The following is a 17,119-nucleotide window of genomic DNA, read 5'->3' as shown; positions in this document are numbered from 1 at the left end:
AACAATTGAATTTCCCTTTTGTTTGATTATTGATTTTGGCTGAAAATTATGGAAACGGAGAATCAAAATGAAAGAATATATTTACAGCTGTATGATTATGAAACCAAGGTATCTTTTATTAAAGGCACTTCATTGAAACTTTTTAAACTTTTTCCAGGAGTTCTCAGGACTGACAACGTATCATGGACTGGTCCGAATTTACAATTCTAACACATGGCCATCCCGAATTTTCTGGTCCGTAGTTGTCCTGTCTTGTTTGTCGCTTTTCATGATTCATGTGAGTTTTTGATATAAAATTGATCAAAATAAGAAGCTTTTTCATGTTTCAGAGTGGTTATTTACTTCTGGGGTACCATTCCAAACCCACACTATTCCAAACTAACACTATTGTACCCATGACTGGTTAGATTTTTCATTATTTTAACCAACGGAAATACTTTTCACAGGTTTATCCTTTCCCGAAGTCACAATTTGTAATTTGAATCCATTGGATTTGTCAAAAGTGCGAGAAATGAATGCTTCGGACTCCAATTTGGCCTATATTATGAAATACTTCAATGAGATAGTGAGACGTTTTCGAGAATTTTTTCGTCGATTTGTTTTTTACAGACGAAATCTCGTAACTCTGCCAACTTGATGGAGAATCAGAAGTTTCAACAATTCATCGAAAGCTATAAGGAATCTAAAGGAACCGCATTTGATGTAAATGGCTTTCTGCAGTCTGTCAGGTATTTGTCCTTTGAATTTTTCTGATTTTATTAACAGTTCCGATTTTCAGCAAGACTTGTGAGGAAACATTCGTTTCCTGTAGTTTTGGAAGGGAGAAATTGGAAAACTGCTGTCAACATGTTACTACTGAAATGACAGAAACTGGGATATGCTTTAGGTATGCTTCAATTTTCACAAACTTCAGAAGTTTGGCAAATTTCAGATTATCCAATAAAAATAATGAATATCGACAGTGGTATAGTGGAAATGGATTTGGGTGGGAGTTGACTCTGAATGGAAATAACGAAGATCCCGAAAGTATGTGAATCCGATTTATTTGAAAATTTTTCATAATTGTTGTAGTCTATCAAAACACACAATATGATCCTGAACGAGGATTCCTTATAATGGTTCACGAGTCCAACAAATATCCAAGAATCAATTCTTATGGTGTAGCCGTGTCGCCGAATTCTCATCTACATGCTGCCATTGCAATGAAAAATGTAAATCATAAATTTTGGACTGTATCAACAAATATTTTAGATTTCTCTACTAGACAAAGCCAACTGGGGTTCATGCTCCAAAGGATGGACTCGAAATGACACTGTTGGGATTCAAGTAAAATTTAGCGGTATTTTCCCATCTATAGCACGACATCCACATTACAGTACACCGCTAATCACTGTGAAATTGACTGTAAACTGCGAAAAGTTCAAACTGAATGTGGATGCTCACCGATGGCTTATTCCGCAAGAACCATGTTCCAGAACTTCAATTTTCCCATATGCACACCATTGGAAATTTCCACTTGTTTTCAACAACTTAGAGGTGAGCATTTTACAAAGACTTCAGCAATTTTGCACTGTACTAAACACCTATACAAAAATGTGTGTTTCAGGAAATGACAACCGTTGGGATGATGGATGTAATTGTCCGTCAGAGTGTAATCTTTTAGAATTTGACGTCACCAACAGCTACTCAGACTTGGATAGTAGGAGCAGAGGGTTTACTGGTTTTCAAGTTCAGTGAGTTCTTTTAAAGTATTCACCATGACTCTTTGAACTGGATTATCTAGCTTTTCACAAAAGATATCATAACTTTATCAACTGATAAATTTTTTCTTAAAACTACAAGCATTTTATCTGTGGAGAACTTTCTCGTATATCATAGCTCAAAGTTTATAGTAGCCCAAAAAATACATTTTTTCGGTATAATGCTTGTTTGTAAATGATTTTTCAGAAATGACATTTCCCACGTGAGCCTTTACTTCTCGCGTGTGGCCTATGAGAGAATAGAACAGCAAAAACAATTACAAACGGCCGATTTGTTATCCAACATTGCAGGAAGTATGGGACTATTCCTCGGAATGAGTACTGTGAGAAATAAAAAATTTCTGATATCCTAAACAATTTTTGTATCAGGTCACCCTTCTCGAGATCTTCATTTATCTTTTCAAATCCGTCTGGGGAACTGTAAACTCCACTAGGCAACAACAATTCGTTGATGCGGTTGCTGAAGAAGAGAAAGAACGAGCACAGAGTATCGTTATTATTCAAAATGGAGGCAACGATGAAGATACAGTAAGTTTTCATAAACCTAAAGGTTTGAAAATCAATTCGAGTTCCAGAAAATGCCAAGATTCCCCGCATCGGATCGAAAGATGTCTGGAAACTCGATTCATATTCATCTAGACAGAAGAAACAGTCGCATGGTAAGCTTTGGAAAGGTGTTTCAATTATTATAAAAGATTTTTCAGTTAAGAGGAGGAGATTTGTTCTCAGCTCCGCGTGGATCTGTCAGCATCCCATCACAGCTGTTATCTCCACTCTCCAAGCATAGCAGGTAATAAGATACGTTGAAAAACCTACAATACCTCTCAATAAAACATCCAAAACATCTTTTTCAGTAAATTTTCGGTAGTTTTAACAATTTTCAAGAGTTTGGAGCTCGAATGTTAAGTTTCTGATCACTTTGAAAATTTAAGGAAATGGTAAACAGACCCAAACTATCAATTTTCTATTACAGATATTTTTGAGAATCACTGGTTTTTCAGCTACCTGCTGATTTCTGAAAGACACCCTTTGTTAACCCGTTTTTGCACTGAAAACCTAAAAAAACAGGTGTCTTGCAAAAAATGGCAAGTAGCTGTAAAACTAGTGAGTTTCAAAAAATTCTGTGAATACAAAGTTTTCAATCTAAATGTAAGTGTTTTATATTTCTAAAATTTTTTCAAAGTTGTCTTACACTTGACAGCCGAGCTCCAGACTCCGGAAAATGATCAAAAAAGCCAAAAAATCAATTTAAAAACACGTTTTTGTATATCTAATTGACCAGTGCTGTAAATAATTAATTGTAATTATACTAATAATTTCAGAAAATCCATTAGTTATGGTCAATTGGGTCGTAAAGTGTCTACCATTGGTCTTCCTCAACCTCAAACTTATGATAGTGTCGAAAGCGGAACCATTCCACCTAAGCCTTTGATACGAAGGTGCAGTACATCTACAAATCCATCAATGCTTACAAGGTAAGGAGAGTACTAGTTCTCTTAAAATTAGGGATTTCTTCAGAAAACTAAGCTTTGCCAGTCAACAGTCCGATCCAGCGCAACCGGTGCATCTGTCTCGAAAAGTTTCGACGTCTTCGATTTTCAAGTCGCAACTTATCTGAAACCATGTCTACAAAACTGAACTTATCACGACAATTTTATTGATTTGACCAAATAAATAATTTTGAATTATATGAAAGAGGACGATGTGTGGCTCGAAAGAACAAGAGGATGATTTCCTATGGAAGAAAGCTCAAAGGTGGGGAAAATTGATATTGGACTGTTGACAAAATTAGAAGATGCTAAAAATTTGAACAGTGACAGTACGAGATTCTTCGAAAAATCGTTGGGGTAGGGGACAAGAAAGAGCTGCATGTGGGCTTTTTGTGGCGGAGGAACTGGGGGGTGAAAACAGTGGGAAAGAAATGGGATTGAGATGAAAAAAAAATTCAGAACCATACGTCAAACGTAGACTTGCAAAAGCTGCATACAGGTCATGGGAGTAAAATATGATTATCAGAACAGAAGGGAGGGAAGAAAGAGTGGTACAAAAGTAAGGATATATCCTGAAATTGGGTTGAACACCGATAAAAATACATAGAAGGATCGAGAAGTTAGTGGTTCAAAGATGAGTGAATTGGGCCAAAAACGTTTCACAGAAAAACGAAGAAGACACGAGAACAAAAATTTGAATACCAAGTATCTCAGAGACATGATTGGTACAAGATTTAGACGTACAAGTTCTCATTTACAGCTCCATGGAATCCAAGTATTTGACGAGGTCCTCCATTGTGTGCCGGGAGTACACTTTACACCCTTTCCATTCTTGGCAACTAAAACACCACGTAGTTTAAATAACTTAAATACATACGAATTCCTCACCTCTCCACACACTTGATACAGTATGGCTGCAAAGTGTTGATGGGCTCTCCGGTCCTCGGATCCTTGGACGTGTAGGTGGAGATGAGTGGGATGTAGTTGAAGAGGTTGTCGGCGCACAAGCGACATCTCTCAGTCCCATAGATCCCCTTGTTGAGCTGGCTGGGAGCGAAGATCTTGATATTCTTCTTGACGAAGAAATCAAGTTGGCTTTGAGTTTTGGAGAGAGATCTTGAATTTTTTATTTTCAAAATTTGTCTTATAGAACTGGATTTCTTACCTCATAGCCATCCTTTTCACCAATTCTTTCATTCGCTGATCCATCTCAAAGCCCTCGATGATCATGTTCCAACATATCGTTTCCAATGGCATAATCGAATAGGTTTGGTTCGCCAAATAGTTATCATTGACAACCGCCGCCGTGGCCAGCTGAACAAATGTTGGCTGTCCAATATTCCACGAGATGTTGGTCGTGAAATCGTTTGATTGCACCCAATGGTAAGTCCCATTTCCGACGTAGGCCAAATCTCCTGGTTTTTGGCAAAACTTCTGGAGTGGAATCCCTTCTTCAATAATTTCCTCCTCCGATGGCCAATAATCGTTGGAATGAAGAGCTTTTCCCAAATCCTCTCCTAGCCTCTTCTTCAGCAGCTTTTGGAACTTTCCAGCCCATTCCAATGGAATCCCATACCAAATGCAGGTTCCTGGTCCAATATTGTAATTAATGGATCCCAGTCCATTATTTTCCAAATGGGCGCAGGTACGGCATCCAGGAACTTTCCAGTAGATCTGTGGCTTGTTGAGTCCTCGGAGAGAGACTTTTGTAAATCCAAGTAGATTCCCATGAGGGCTTAGGAAGGCCTTGAACTTGTTGATTTCCTGTAAAGACATATTTTTTTAAATGTTTAAGCAAGCCAAGTAATTTACCGCCATCTGACTCGCAAATCTAAAGGTTTTTGTGTCTGCCAGCCGTTCTTCAACATCGAAATTTGTGCCGAAAGCCACCAGATGCGTATACGACTTCTTCAGCTTGATTCCGACTGATCCTGCCACTTTTTTCAAATCTCCCTCCAGCTTTTTAAGCACTTCATCTGCCGTTTCTGGGTTCTCATAGATTTTACGGACCGCTGAAAGAAAATTAAATCGGTACGATTACGTTTTTTTCACATTACTGTGATTGCAGAAAAATTCTACTCCTGAAAGCGCCGCGTGAGAATTTTGCAATTCTACGGCGTCAAATCTCTTTTTCTCTCATTTCAATGTGTTTTTATTGAATTCTTTACAGTGTATACTTATTGAATTCGAAAAACACTTTTTTAGCGTCTTGCGATTGTATTAGCTTTGCTTGTTACCCTTTAATTCATTTTCAGTATTTCAGGTATGACGAAAATTCAAGAGATGTATGTTTTTGACATAATTGTGCTTCTTGAGTTCTTGAAATTTCGAATAGTCCCATTTCTCTATGAAAAATTGTCTGAAACACACTGAAATGTGAGAAAAAGCGCGCCGCAGGTTTGCAAAATCTTCACGCGGCGGTTGCAAGGGGTGGAAGGAGTTTTTTTTGCCGATAACTCTTCGTCTCTTATTCCGACATTATTTCATAACAAAACTTTCAAAAAGTGTCCTTACCTTTTTCTCCAGCGGCTCTCATGCCGTTGAAATACTCCGAGTACTTCTTGACAGTGGTAAACTGCTCTGCTTGCTCCGTAAACCATCTTCTGGAACCCGCACGAGACCCTCTGGCAATTGGCTTCTGCACAAAATTGCATAAGGTCGGTTGTGGCAACTGCCGGAGAATTCGAAGCTTATATTTCGGCGCCACTTTTGCCAACGTTTCTAGCGAGAAAGTCTCCTCATTGACTTTGATCCCTTTGATGAGACACATGCTGGTTCCAAGGACTTTCTCTTGAAGTTTGTTCCACGATTCTTCTGAATCATCTTTGAGTTGGAACTTCGGGATTGGAACGTATCCTTTTGATTCTTCCGGTTTGAATCCTCTTCCGGCAAAGAAGCACTTCTCCTCTTCAACAATCCCAGTATCTTCTTCGTAGAGAAACTTGTTCCTCTGCTCATCAAAATCCTCGAAGCCTTTGTTTCCGGTCTTTGCAGCATCAACGATATCCTGCCCTTTTACAGTCTTCGGATCGAAAAATGGTTTTCCGGTGTAGTGAATGTTGAACGGAATGCGGTCTTCCGAATCCTGTGGAGTTGTGGGGCCAGCGACTGGTTCCGCAAGCACTTGACTGTGAAGCTTCTCTTCCATCCAGCGGTAATTTTTCCGATCGGGCATGTCATCGGATAGCTCGACGTGGCAGTCATGGCAATGAGACTCCTGAAATTAAAGAAAAGTTAGTTTCCGCAGATATTTTGCTTTTTATCACATCGCTTTTGTTTTTTTTTCAAATTTCTAGTTTCCCTATAACTTTTGCCTATAACTTTTTTTCGTTTTTCGCTTTAATTGATTTTCGCTTCAATACAATGTTCAAATTTCAGAATTTTTTGGACTTTTTTTGAATTTTCGGACACGAAATGATATCGCAGAAAAACTAACTGCACCACCCGAAACCGCCTCGTGACGATTTTGCAACCATGCGGCGCACTGTCTCACTTTTCTCACATTTCAGTGTATTTCAGCTATTTTGTTTTCTCCTTTACAACATTTTTGCCATTTCGCAATTTTATTTCGCATTTTTTATTGTTACTTTTCAATTTTTTATTTTACCCAAAAATTTAGGAGGTATATTTTTCCGGAACAATTGCCCATAATGTTCCAGAATTTTTTCATAATGTTTCTCATTTTTTCATAATTTTCTATATTTTTTCTCAATGTTCCATAATTTTGCTATAATATTCCATAATTTTTTCACGATTTTCCATTAAAAATTTTGGTATGCGATTGAACCTTCAAATATTCTCTTTTTCAGAGAAAAATTGCTGAAATACAACGAAATTTGATGAAAAGAAAACGTGGGCCGCAGGGTTGCGCAAATTTTACGCGGTGATTGCTAGTTTTTTTTTGTCAAAACGAGGTGAGGGTTTTTTCTCATTTCCAAAAATGACCGGATATTTTTTTTTCAATTTTCGTTCCAGAGCTATTTGAATTTTTTCAAACTATCATCACACGCTTGAACGCGAAATTTCAGAAAAATCGAATGAGCCGTCGATCTACTTATTTTCACGAAACATTTCACTTACCTTGACACTTCTGGCAATTTCCTTCATTTTTTCGATAGCTTCTGAAGAAGCCGCAATGCCTTTACTCCTCATTTCTATGTGAGAACTGACAAGAACCTTTCTTGCCAGCCAATCCGAAGAGAATTCTTTTATCTCTTCTGCCGTCTTCTGGATGCCACCGGAGCAGTCAGGTTGGGCTTGGATTGGATCCGTTTTGTTTTTCTTGACTGCTCTTTTTTGCTTTTTGGCTCCATTTGAAGCGCTGCTAGATCGAGCACTCTGAAAAAAAATGAAGTTTTCAAATTGAGATGGGAAATGTTGAGACGTGCAAATAATTCAATATACCGTAAAACCTGTTTTAGAAAAGTCACTCCTTCTATTACAGGAGGCTTTTATATTTTCCGGAAATTTTTAATGAAAAGTTTTATCAAAAAAATTAGATGCATTTTCGTTCAAAATTCATGAAAATCCATCAATTGACCAAAATGAAAAAATTTTTAACAGAACTTCACATTTCTGTGAAAATCAGGAAGTTCCGAAATTTTTTTGCTGAAAACGTACGGAAGTTTTTAATTTTAAACAACACATTTTACAGATAGCCCTTCAACTACAGCGGACCCTACTATTTTTCTAAGCCCTTCTCGGAGGGTCCTTCTATGAAAAGAGCTCTTCAATTGAAGGGGCTTTTCTAATACAGATTTCACGGTATCTATAACATGTTTTCTAGACGCTTACCTTCTTTCTTTTAGCAGATCTGACATGATTCTTCGCTCCTTGAACAACTTCGGCAATCTTTTCTTGTGCCACGGCATTCTCTTCATCTTTGCCTGGTGACGACGAGCCTTCCGATCTCTCCATCTGTAACAAAAAAGAGAAAAGCTAAAATCGAGCTAAACGAAATTAACAAAAAGTAAACAGAATACATTATCATACGTGCAAAATTAATCATAATAACGTGTAGATGCAAAGGGAGTGTAACTAGAAAAAGTCACTGACCTACTCTCCTCTCTTCTCTCCTTTCTGCCAAGGAGAGAGAGAGAGTGTGGTCGCATCACAGACGCAGATGGAGAGAGTGTGTAAGCCACCACCCGCGTAGAAAGCTATAGCAAACACGTTCTTCGTACTAAGTAGAACATCAGAAGACCCTTTTGAACACTCGGACGGGGGCAATGGGTAAGACATTGGGAAGGTTTGGAGAAACAGACAACGAATGAGAAAGAAGTATGAATACCCTTGAGAGGGAAGAACAAACAATATGGCGTAACCTGGACGCGTTTTTTGGGTGAATGAATATCGTTGTTAGGAAACTTTGAATTTCAGAAAAAAAGGAAGACAGTCATCATCACAAGTCAGTGAACCCGATTAGAAACGATCAGATCATGGTAGTTACCTTTAAAATGAAAAAAATCCTATAATAGAGTAAGATGTGTATCTTCGTTCTTTGCCTTTCGCTCGCCGCCTCACAATAGAAACTCAATACTATGAGACCTCCAAATTCGATCTACCATACAAAATGTTGGGTTTGGTACGTCTGAAACACAACTTGAGGTTTTAATTTTATTTTTTCAGTGATTCAAGCTTAGAGGGCGACCAAACATGGTGATAATCACCAAGATACAATACTTCTGAATAAACGTAAACCCATCTGAAGAATTTTGCAGCTGTTGATGATTCCTGAACTTTGAAAGAACAGATGACTTGGTATGTGTGCAGAAGAATTTTAAAACTTTGTAACAGATTCTCGTGACATGCTTTAAAAATACACAAATGCTTGAAAATGTGATTATATGCAGTATAATTTATAAAAAAAAAAGCAATACCGATAGAAGCCCAACCTATACATTCACTTTGAGCTCAATTATCTCGGTTTCTGTAAAAGATGCCAAAAATCCGCAAACTGATAAAATACTTGTGATATTATGATGAACAATTTATCAGTTGAACATTTCTCGATATTTCTTGAGGGAATCGAGATAATTGAGCTCAAGGTAGGCATATAGGGCAACCTCGTATTAGTGAAAATACGGTAACCAAGTGAAAACCATTATAGGAGTCATGTGAAAGAATCTTTCAGAAAATTTCACATATTTTCTTTTAGAACTCAACAGATTTCTTTCTGCTGTAACAATTTGCATTTCCTGGAACCTGGAGTACTGTAGAGAGCTGATAACGATGTTATATCTGTTTTTTTTTCATTTATTTCACTTTACCGCCTAGCTGATGTGAAATATCGAGATTTTTTGAAAAGGTTTTTGCCAATAACATTTTATGTGCAAAGTAATGAGTACTGTTCTCGACAGATGAGTGTAAAAACCGCCCATTTTTGACATTTATAGCTCACAGCTGGCGAAAATTGAATTCGAATAGATTTTCCTCTTCACTCTTTTGCCATTCTGTGAGCTATGGGGTCTAAGTCCTCAAAAAGAGCTGAAACTACAGTCGATTCTGCAGAATCTGATGCTTCGTCTGAGGAGGCGAATGGATTGATGACTTTATCACAGGAGCAAGTGGTATGTTTCCTGGCTGAGTAAATAGAGTTTCTAAAAATGCTTTTTTAGGAGGGAGCCCGTGGAACACTCGAAGAAATTATGGCAAGAATGGATGTAGAGGTTAGTTGTCGTATTTCTTATAGAAAGGAAATCGTTTCTTGAAAATTCGTCCTCTCAGTTCATTTTCAATGGAACATCAGTTCATTTTCAATAATCCCAACAATCCAAACTGTCTTATTCCCCAATTTCTTTCCTTTTTCAATCACTTTAACAACAAATTTACTGATTTCAGAAAAGCCTTCACGGCACGGCATCAGATCGCTATAAGAAGATGGTCAAACAGAAGGAAATTCTTCTCGAAATCATTCGCCTGGACAAGAATCCTGCACCATTCAAAAGAAGTTCACCGTAGCAAATCATTTCGCCAGCTTCCGCCACCTTGACGTCCAAACAAAAATTGTATCGTCATCATCGGAAACTCATGTTTAAATCAAAACTCTGCACATTTATGTTGTAAATTAATGTCCAAATAAATTTTTGTGAAAAAAAACTGATAAATTTGAATTATATTTTCTCCACATCAACGGCTGAATTCTAAAACACTTCCTAGGTTTCGGCCTGTATTTTCGGCTAGAGTCTTGCTCTAACTGCTTTTCGTCAAATGTTTTTAGCAGGAATCCGCGTAGTTTATATGATAGAAACCTGTATATAACAAAAAAGGCACATTACTCTCCACCTCTGCGAAAATTCGGCATTTCTTCAAAAGTGCAATGTGAATCGGGAAGCAATCAGCTTGTCCAACAATACTCTACGGCATGATTCAGATTTTGAGCAAGTTTGTGTGTTTCATCAAAATCAACTTTTTGATACGTGATTTACTTTGCATTTTACCAGTTGTCCCTCCATAGAGCGCACTTTCTTGTGTCTTGGGGGGATTCTTGGCAGCAAAAACCTCGCTTGAATACTGAACTCTCAATATCGTAAAAAATGGTTTTCTTTACTTCAAAGTGATAAATTTCAGATTTAGCTGCTCTATCGGCTCCCTTTGTAGCATTGAAGAGAGGAATGCCAATGTTTTAGACGTTTTTGGGCTGTTTGAATGTGTTGCTGAAGTAGTCCTCACAATCTACCTGAATTAATCTGAAATTTAAAAAAAACCCTTACATGAAATCGTAGCACGTTCGCTCCGCTAAACGCAATCCATCGTTTCCATAATCAAATTCCTAGATTAGGTTTTGTTAAAATCTAAAAATTTTCCTTCGAATACCGTACTTGTCCTCCGCACCTCCAAAGATTTTTGAGGAGACGAGGCATCAAAGATTATCTACACACCACCTTCTCCTCTCACCATCGTTTCTTTTCTCTCTCCTCACCAATATATTCTCTTTTTCTCTGCCCTTGTTCTTTCTTTTCCGCCTCTCTTCTGCCTCGCTGTCATGTGATTTTCCGGTCAATACTTCAATAGAGCGCGTTTGTTTTTTTTTTGTCTTCGAGAATAGACAGATCTGACATTTTTTAAAATTTATAATGCTTTTTTCCTCGTTCTTAATCGTTTTCTTTATCATTCTTTTGAAAAACCAATCAAATATATTTTTAATAAACTTCTTTTCATTTTCAAACAATATTTGTTAACGATTCGGGAAATTGAAAGTCCATTGAGCCAACGGGGGATCAAACAAACAATTTATAAATCTAATCAATGCTCTGTGACGATCCAAAAAGTAAGTATTTTCATTCATTGCAGAAACGAATGAACGAAAAATCAACATCAACACACAAATGTTATTCCAAGTTCCGGTGAAAATGGATGGCATGTGAGATACAATGAAACACATATAATTGAAGAAAAGAAGAATTGGTTCTCCATTTTTTGATACTTCTGAGAAGGCCGTACAAGTTCATTGAACAAATTCTCCACGAACACCACGGTTCTGAGGGCTCGACTCTCCGACGACGTGCGCAAATCATCGCTTCATCATGCTAACGGTCTCACACAGATTGCTTTAGTGCTGAATATGTAGAAAAATTTCGCGTTTCCAACCCATGCCACTTTTGTTGTTGAAATATGACGATCAAGGTTAGTTTTTGAGACTTAAAAGCTCCAAAATTCCGTTTTTTGGCCTAGTTCAAAGCTAAACTGCAGATTATTAGCTCAAAAATGGCATTCTCTGGCTCAAAATGACCGATTCTCAGACGGGAATTTTATCTCACTGACCAGGAACCCAAACTCCATGTGATGGTCATCGTGGATACAAACCCGCGAAGTGGTGAGGATGTGCGGAGACTGGTCGAGCAGATAAAGGTGAGCAATGAATACCAAAAACGGATGAAATAAGTTCAAAATGAGCTTGAAGACTCCGGAAGACCTAAAAACTGCTTTGGAACTTTTGGAAAGGTTCGGAAGCTCTTCAAAAACCGCGAATTTCAAATTTCTTGTGACTGAAAACCCTGCAAACTTTAAAAAACAGTTTGTCACCGGAGGGGTTCAAACATTTTTCACTGCGAAAAATGCGTTTTTGATAGTCCGGAAGCTCCGTTAGATGCCAGCGATGATTATAAAGTTTGAAAAAAGACAAGTTGGCTATACAGCTTCTGAAGGGTCCAGAAGACGTGAAAAATTGCTCGGAACTTCTTGGAAAGGTCGGGAAGCTCCAGAAGGCGTCAGCGAGCGGTGAAAACACGGAAAAAAACTACAAATGGCTATAAGCTATACGCTTTACTCACAACACAAACAGAAAAATGTGTTTTTCAGATCACCATCTACAGATCAAAAACCGGTTGTTTGGAATTTTCCTAAAAGTAATGTCCGAAAAGAAGACAAGCATCAGGCGAATGATATTCTAGCATAATTTTGCAGTTCCATATGCTCTTGGTGCGGATCGGATTGAGCATCATGAAAAAAAGCTCTATGGGCAATAAAAAAGGAGAAATGAAGGTGACTGTACACTCTTCGAACTTCTTGATGGTTTTATGCTGAACATACTAAATTAACTCATCGAGATAAGGAAACATGAAAAATACGGTGTCTCAAGATACTTGATTTTTTAATTCGCTCGCATACCTGTCAGGTGAATAGAGTAGTGACCGCAGAAGAAAGTTTTCCTTCTGTGATCCTCTCTGTTTGTTTGACAGTCGTAGCGAACCTAGAAACTAAACGTTTTGGCTTGTTGAAGTAAAATGAGGAGTTCAAGTCAATCATGAGCTTCAGAAAAAATACGGTAAAGGAAGTTCCAGAAAATAGAACTTTTTTCTATTTTTCTTTTTTTTCAGAATATTTTGTGATGAAATGAGTTGAACGGGCAACAAGTAAAGTTGATAATGTCTATAGAGGAAGCATAAAAATTTGAAAAGGTTACGAATAATGAGAAGATTGGCGGTGGAGGAAACATCAATCAAGAGAAAAGAAAGCTTCTGAGTTTCGCAGACAAATACAAAAGTGCTACTACGAAGGATGACGAAGATGATGATGTTGTCAGAACTCCAAAGATTTCTCCTGGGACGACACCAGCTTTGTGATCAAAATTCGACTGTTCAACGTGTAAACTTCATTTCTCATGGACGGCGCCAACGTGACTTATTTCGCCGTTTAGAAGAACGATAGAACTAAACGACAATCAAGAACTCGATCGACCCGATAGACTCGGGAAGGTCAACTACCAGAACTATCATCTGCTGAGCCGGGAGTAAACTCGATACCGAGAAAAATAGTCTACAAGGATTTGTTGAAAGTTAAGGTGATGATTTTTTTTCTGATTTTTTTTCTAGATTCTTTGAGATGTTCGGCTGATTAGTTTTTCGCAAAATGTCAAATCTTTTGGAAGCTTATATACTTTATTCACCACAAAAAATGCAGTCAAAAAAGAAAACACTGAATCTTTTAGACGGACTCTGGATGACAGCAATCGAGTCTTCTGACGGAGAAAATTCTAAGAATCGCGTGGTATTGGGCACCTATGAACCTGTGCGTATGCCAATTGTTGGTCCGGTTTGTTCAAAACGAATTCAACATCAATTGTAGATGAACTGATTCCAATAGCAGTAGCATTGAATTTGATGCGGTCTCCGATGGGAAGAGCCGACTTGAGAGTGACTGAAACCTTAATGTCAGGTGTGATCGTGGAGAGATATCCGGCAAGCTCATCTAGAATTTTAGTGTGATTCGAGTAAGGACGAACGTATGACTCACACTTGTTAAATTTATCCTCGCAAATCTTAAAAAAGGAATGTAGGTTGAAAAAGACCTAAGATGACACGGATATCTCCGGACTGGATCGATTTGGTCGTACGAGCTAGAAATTTTGTCACTATCTCCTCATCTGGATTCTGATGGGGCGTATCCGAGAAAGAGGCGAAGGCGCTAGGAAGTGAATGAATGTCGTCATGAGGATATCCGATAATTCCTCCGAAATCCGGATCATTTGGGACGAAACCCCAAAATGTTCCAGCCAGGAGACATAGAATAAAAATGAATTGTGACATTCGATTTGGAATGACCTGTTTTGGAACGAGCTTTTTCTTCTTTTATAGAAAAATGGGCAATCGAATTATACCCCTGTTTTGCGAGCGGGGGCGGTGGGAATAGGAACAATGTTTCATGTTTTTTGAGCCATAAAACACTTGGGAAATCAGAATATTTCCAAATGGTGAAATATCAAAAGACTGAAATTAATCGGGAACTTTGAAAACAAAGAAAATAGTTACTTAAAATTTGAATCGTTGATTCTGAATTTGTGGTTCTGTGTTTTAAGGATCTAACAATAACAATTAAAACAGAGAGATACAGAGATCATGATTTGTGAAAATTAAGATTTTTGAAATCCGATCATAACAGTTGGAGTCCGACTCCGACAACAATTGATTTTTAGAGAAACGCACTATTTGATTCCACATGGTGAGATCTAGAAATTTGAGTTATTCCCTAAAATGCAAACTGAATAAGTTTTGAAGAGCGGCTTCTGAGCTTGTATCATAGTATCACTGTGTTTCTCTCATACCATCAGAGCTTCACCTCCAAATTTTCGTTTTCAAATCTTTGCGGAGGTCGTGCCATCAAGACTTGTATTCACTTTTTTTCATGAACCATGAAATTCATGTTTCCGGTTTTCCAGAAAACACAAACAAGTCATAATGGTGCCCTAGTTGAAACAATCAATATGCGTTTCTATGAATCCGTTGGAGTTGCTTAGAAAATGAGAAAACATTCTTCCCAGATTCTTGCCAGCTAGTCTACCCAGATAGAAATTTCAGAATCCCTTCATCTTCAAATATTTTTTTGTTGCGGATGTTCATACCACTAACGAAACACATTTTAGGTACCATATCTTTCTTATTTCATCCATCTCATGAAAAAATTTTTTCTATTTTCTCGAACTGCTCGTGTTTTTACATGATACGCTTGTGTACGAAGTTGTTCATTGAAGTGTTCGTTTTAAAATTAGTCTTACATTAGAAATTGTTAGTGAAAAAATTTCAAGGTTTTGGTGTCTACCAGGGGTGGGCGAGAACGGGAGAAAAACCTCGACAATTTGTAAAATTTTCTCTCGCGTGAGACGAATTGTGATTAAAGGCGCACGCAATTTTGCCGAAGGGTCTCGACACGTAAAAATAAATTTTGTATTTTTAAAGCGATTTTTAATAAAATTGTTCGAAATTCAAAATTTATTTTTCACGCCATTTTTTCACGCCACGTGTCCTGACACATCGGCAAAATGGCGTGCGCCTTTAATCGCAAGATGCCTGTGTTTTGCAATTTGTTTCCCCGTGAAAGCCCATTGCTCGCCCATCCCTGGTGTCTACTGCAATGTACTAGAAACATGAGTGTTCCAAAAAAAACAGCAACACTGTCCCATGCACTTGAAAATTCATTAGTGTCTGACAAAAGTGCAGTCAATATAAAAGAGAGACATCGTTGCGGAATTTTAAATAAATTGTTTGACATGATGAACGCTTTTTTCAGTTACTGAAACGTTCTTGTCATTTTTTCTTCAGACATTTTTTTGAGACCTTGTAATGTTTTAGTAATTCTTGACGGAGGTCGGACGCGTCCCAAAAAAGCACGTTGTTCAAAAACCATTTTGAACAAAGTTTCAACAAAATTGATAAAAATTCGAGACATAGGATGATTTCATAAAGAAGTCTAGAAGTTAATTTTTTACGGTTTTAATTCTTAGTTTTATTAGAGTAATTATGAATGTTTTATTGTCGTGGAACTTAAATCAGGTAGAATATAAAGTTAGAATAAAATACTATCTTCTTTGCGGTTCAATCATGTGGTTCAGGTGGTTGTTCCTGGCACTGCCAGTAGGTTTTTTTTCAAAGTTTTCAAAACATCCAATTTTTAAGAAAAAGCGCTGTTAAAGTTTGTAAAATAGTTGAAAGAAAAACAACTGCTCTTATCATCGAACGTACATGTGCCCCCACAGGTCGGACATAGGTCTATTGCTTCTTCGGCCATTGCCCGATGGCTCCACCCACTGATGTAACAGAACTATGCGAAGTTCCACAGTTGTTAGGCACTTTGTGTAATCCTGAAGGAGTCTCATTGCGTATTGAAAAAATACTTCTCCGCCGAGACTCAGACGTTCAATTTTTCGAAAGTTCTGGACTTAGTGTAAACTAACAGAAAAGATATTGGGTCAAAACAGTGGACCCTGGGACTAACGTAAAGAACGGAATAAACAAACGAGAACAGAGTTTGTGAAACCATTATTTTCCATACATGTAACATGAAAAATATCAGACACTATTTTAGGAAAACCTGAAAATCTGAAAACACATCAGTTTCTGTCAAGAGTGCAGAGAAACATCGTTTCTGAATTTCAAATATATTGTTTGACATGCAGAACATTTTTTTTTCTCTGTTACTGAAACGTTCTTGTCATTCTTCAAACATTTTCCGAAAGCTTTCAATGTTTTAGTAGTTATTGACGTAGGTCTGACGCGTCCCAAAAAAAACACGGTGTTCAAAAAAAATAGCCTGGGGTTTTGTACTTTACAATTTGAAACGGCATAGGCCTGTGATTTTTTATATTGCCCTTCAATGTTTGAGGACCACCGTTCCCAGAAAAGTGCTGTAATTCGAATCTAACGTTCACTTTAAATTTGGTGTGCGATGAAAAGTTTTATTGCTTTATTTTGTGCAAGAATCCACGTAGATTCCCATAAAAATAAAGAAAAAAGTCAAAAAACAATTCCTTCATTGAGAAAAACGGCATTGAAAAGTCAAAGTGGGGACTGGTGGCCTAGCGGCCAGGTGTGAGTTTTCTAGGCCAACTGCCGGTAAAAACGCGCGAAATTCAAATTTTTAGCGCTTTCTCTGATG

The 17,119-nt window shown here is 37.7% G+C and overlaps 4 protein-coding genes across 4 annotated transcripts; 2 read left to right on the top strand and 2 right to left on the bottom strand.

Annotated features, from left to right (window-relative positions):
* Window positions 1–48: 48 nt before the first annotated feature.
* Cbr-flr-1 lies at window positions 49–3,378 on the top strand (the record flags this gene model as incomplete). The annotated part of the gene is made up of 17 exons (XM_002645562.1): window positions 49–108; window positions 158–277; window positions 330–402; window positions 447–565; window positions 610–728; window positions 779–886; window positions 932–1,026; window positions 1,072–1,211; window positions 1,252–1,326; window positions 1,377–1,536; window positions 1,607–1,733; window positions 1,948–2,083; window positions 2,130–2,288; window positions 2,336–2,419; window positions 2,465–2,550; window positions 3,083–3,235; window positions 3,279–3,378. The coding sequence occupies 17 exons, from the start codon at window positions 49–51 to the stop codon at window positions 3,376–3,378; spliced, it is 1,914 nt and encodes a 637-aa protein (XP_002645608.1).
* Window positions 3,379–4,004: 626 nt separating this feature from the next.
* On the bottom strand, window positions 4,005–8,167 carry CBG05328 (the record flags this gene model as incomplete). The annotated part of the gene is made up of 7 exons (XM_002645561.1): window positions 4,005–4,089; window positions 4,139–4,366; window positions 4,416–5,014; window positions 5,063–5,262; window positions 5,765–6,467; window positions 7,331–7,588; window positions 8,045–8,167. 7 exons carry the CDS (start codon window positions 8,165–8,167, stop codon window positions 4,005–4,007), a joined length of 2,196 nt encoding a protein of 731 aa, XP_002645607.1.
* A 1,544-nt stretch (window positions 8,168–9,711) lies between these two features.
* Window positions 9,712–10,210, top strand: CBG28032 (the record flags this gene model as incomplete). The annotated part of the gene is made up of 3 exons (XM_045240423.1): window positions 9,712–9,819; window positions 9,868–9,918; window positions 10,091–10,210. 3 exons carry the CDS (start codon window positions 9,712–9,714, stop codon window positions 10,208–10,210), a joined length of 279 nt encoding a protein of 92 aa, XP_045098427.1.
* A 3,514-nt stretch (window positions 10,211–13,724) lies between these two features.
* Window positions 13,725–14,277, bottom strand: CBG05325 (the record flags this gene model as incomplete). Its single annotated transcript, XM_002645560.1, has 2 exons — window positions 13,725–14,009; window positions 14,104–14,277. 2 exons carry the CDS (start codon window positions 14,275–14,277, stop codon window positions 13,725–13,727), a joined length of 459 nt encoding a protein of 152 aa, XP_002645606.1.
* Between the last annotated feature and the right edge of the window lie 2,842 nt (window positions 14,278–17,119).

Source organism: Caenorhabditis briggsae (assembly GCF_000004555.2).
Source record: "Caenorhabditis briggsae complete genome, chrX, whole genome shotgun sequence".
Lineage (NCBI taxonomy): Eukaryota > Metazoa > Nematoda > Chromadorea > Rhabditida > Rhabditidae > Caenorhabditis > Caenorhabditis briggsae.
This window is presented reverse-complemented; position numbering and strand designations above follow the sequence as displayed.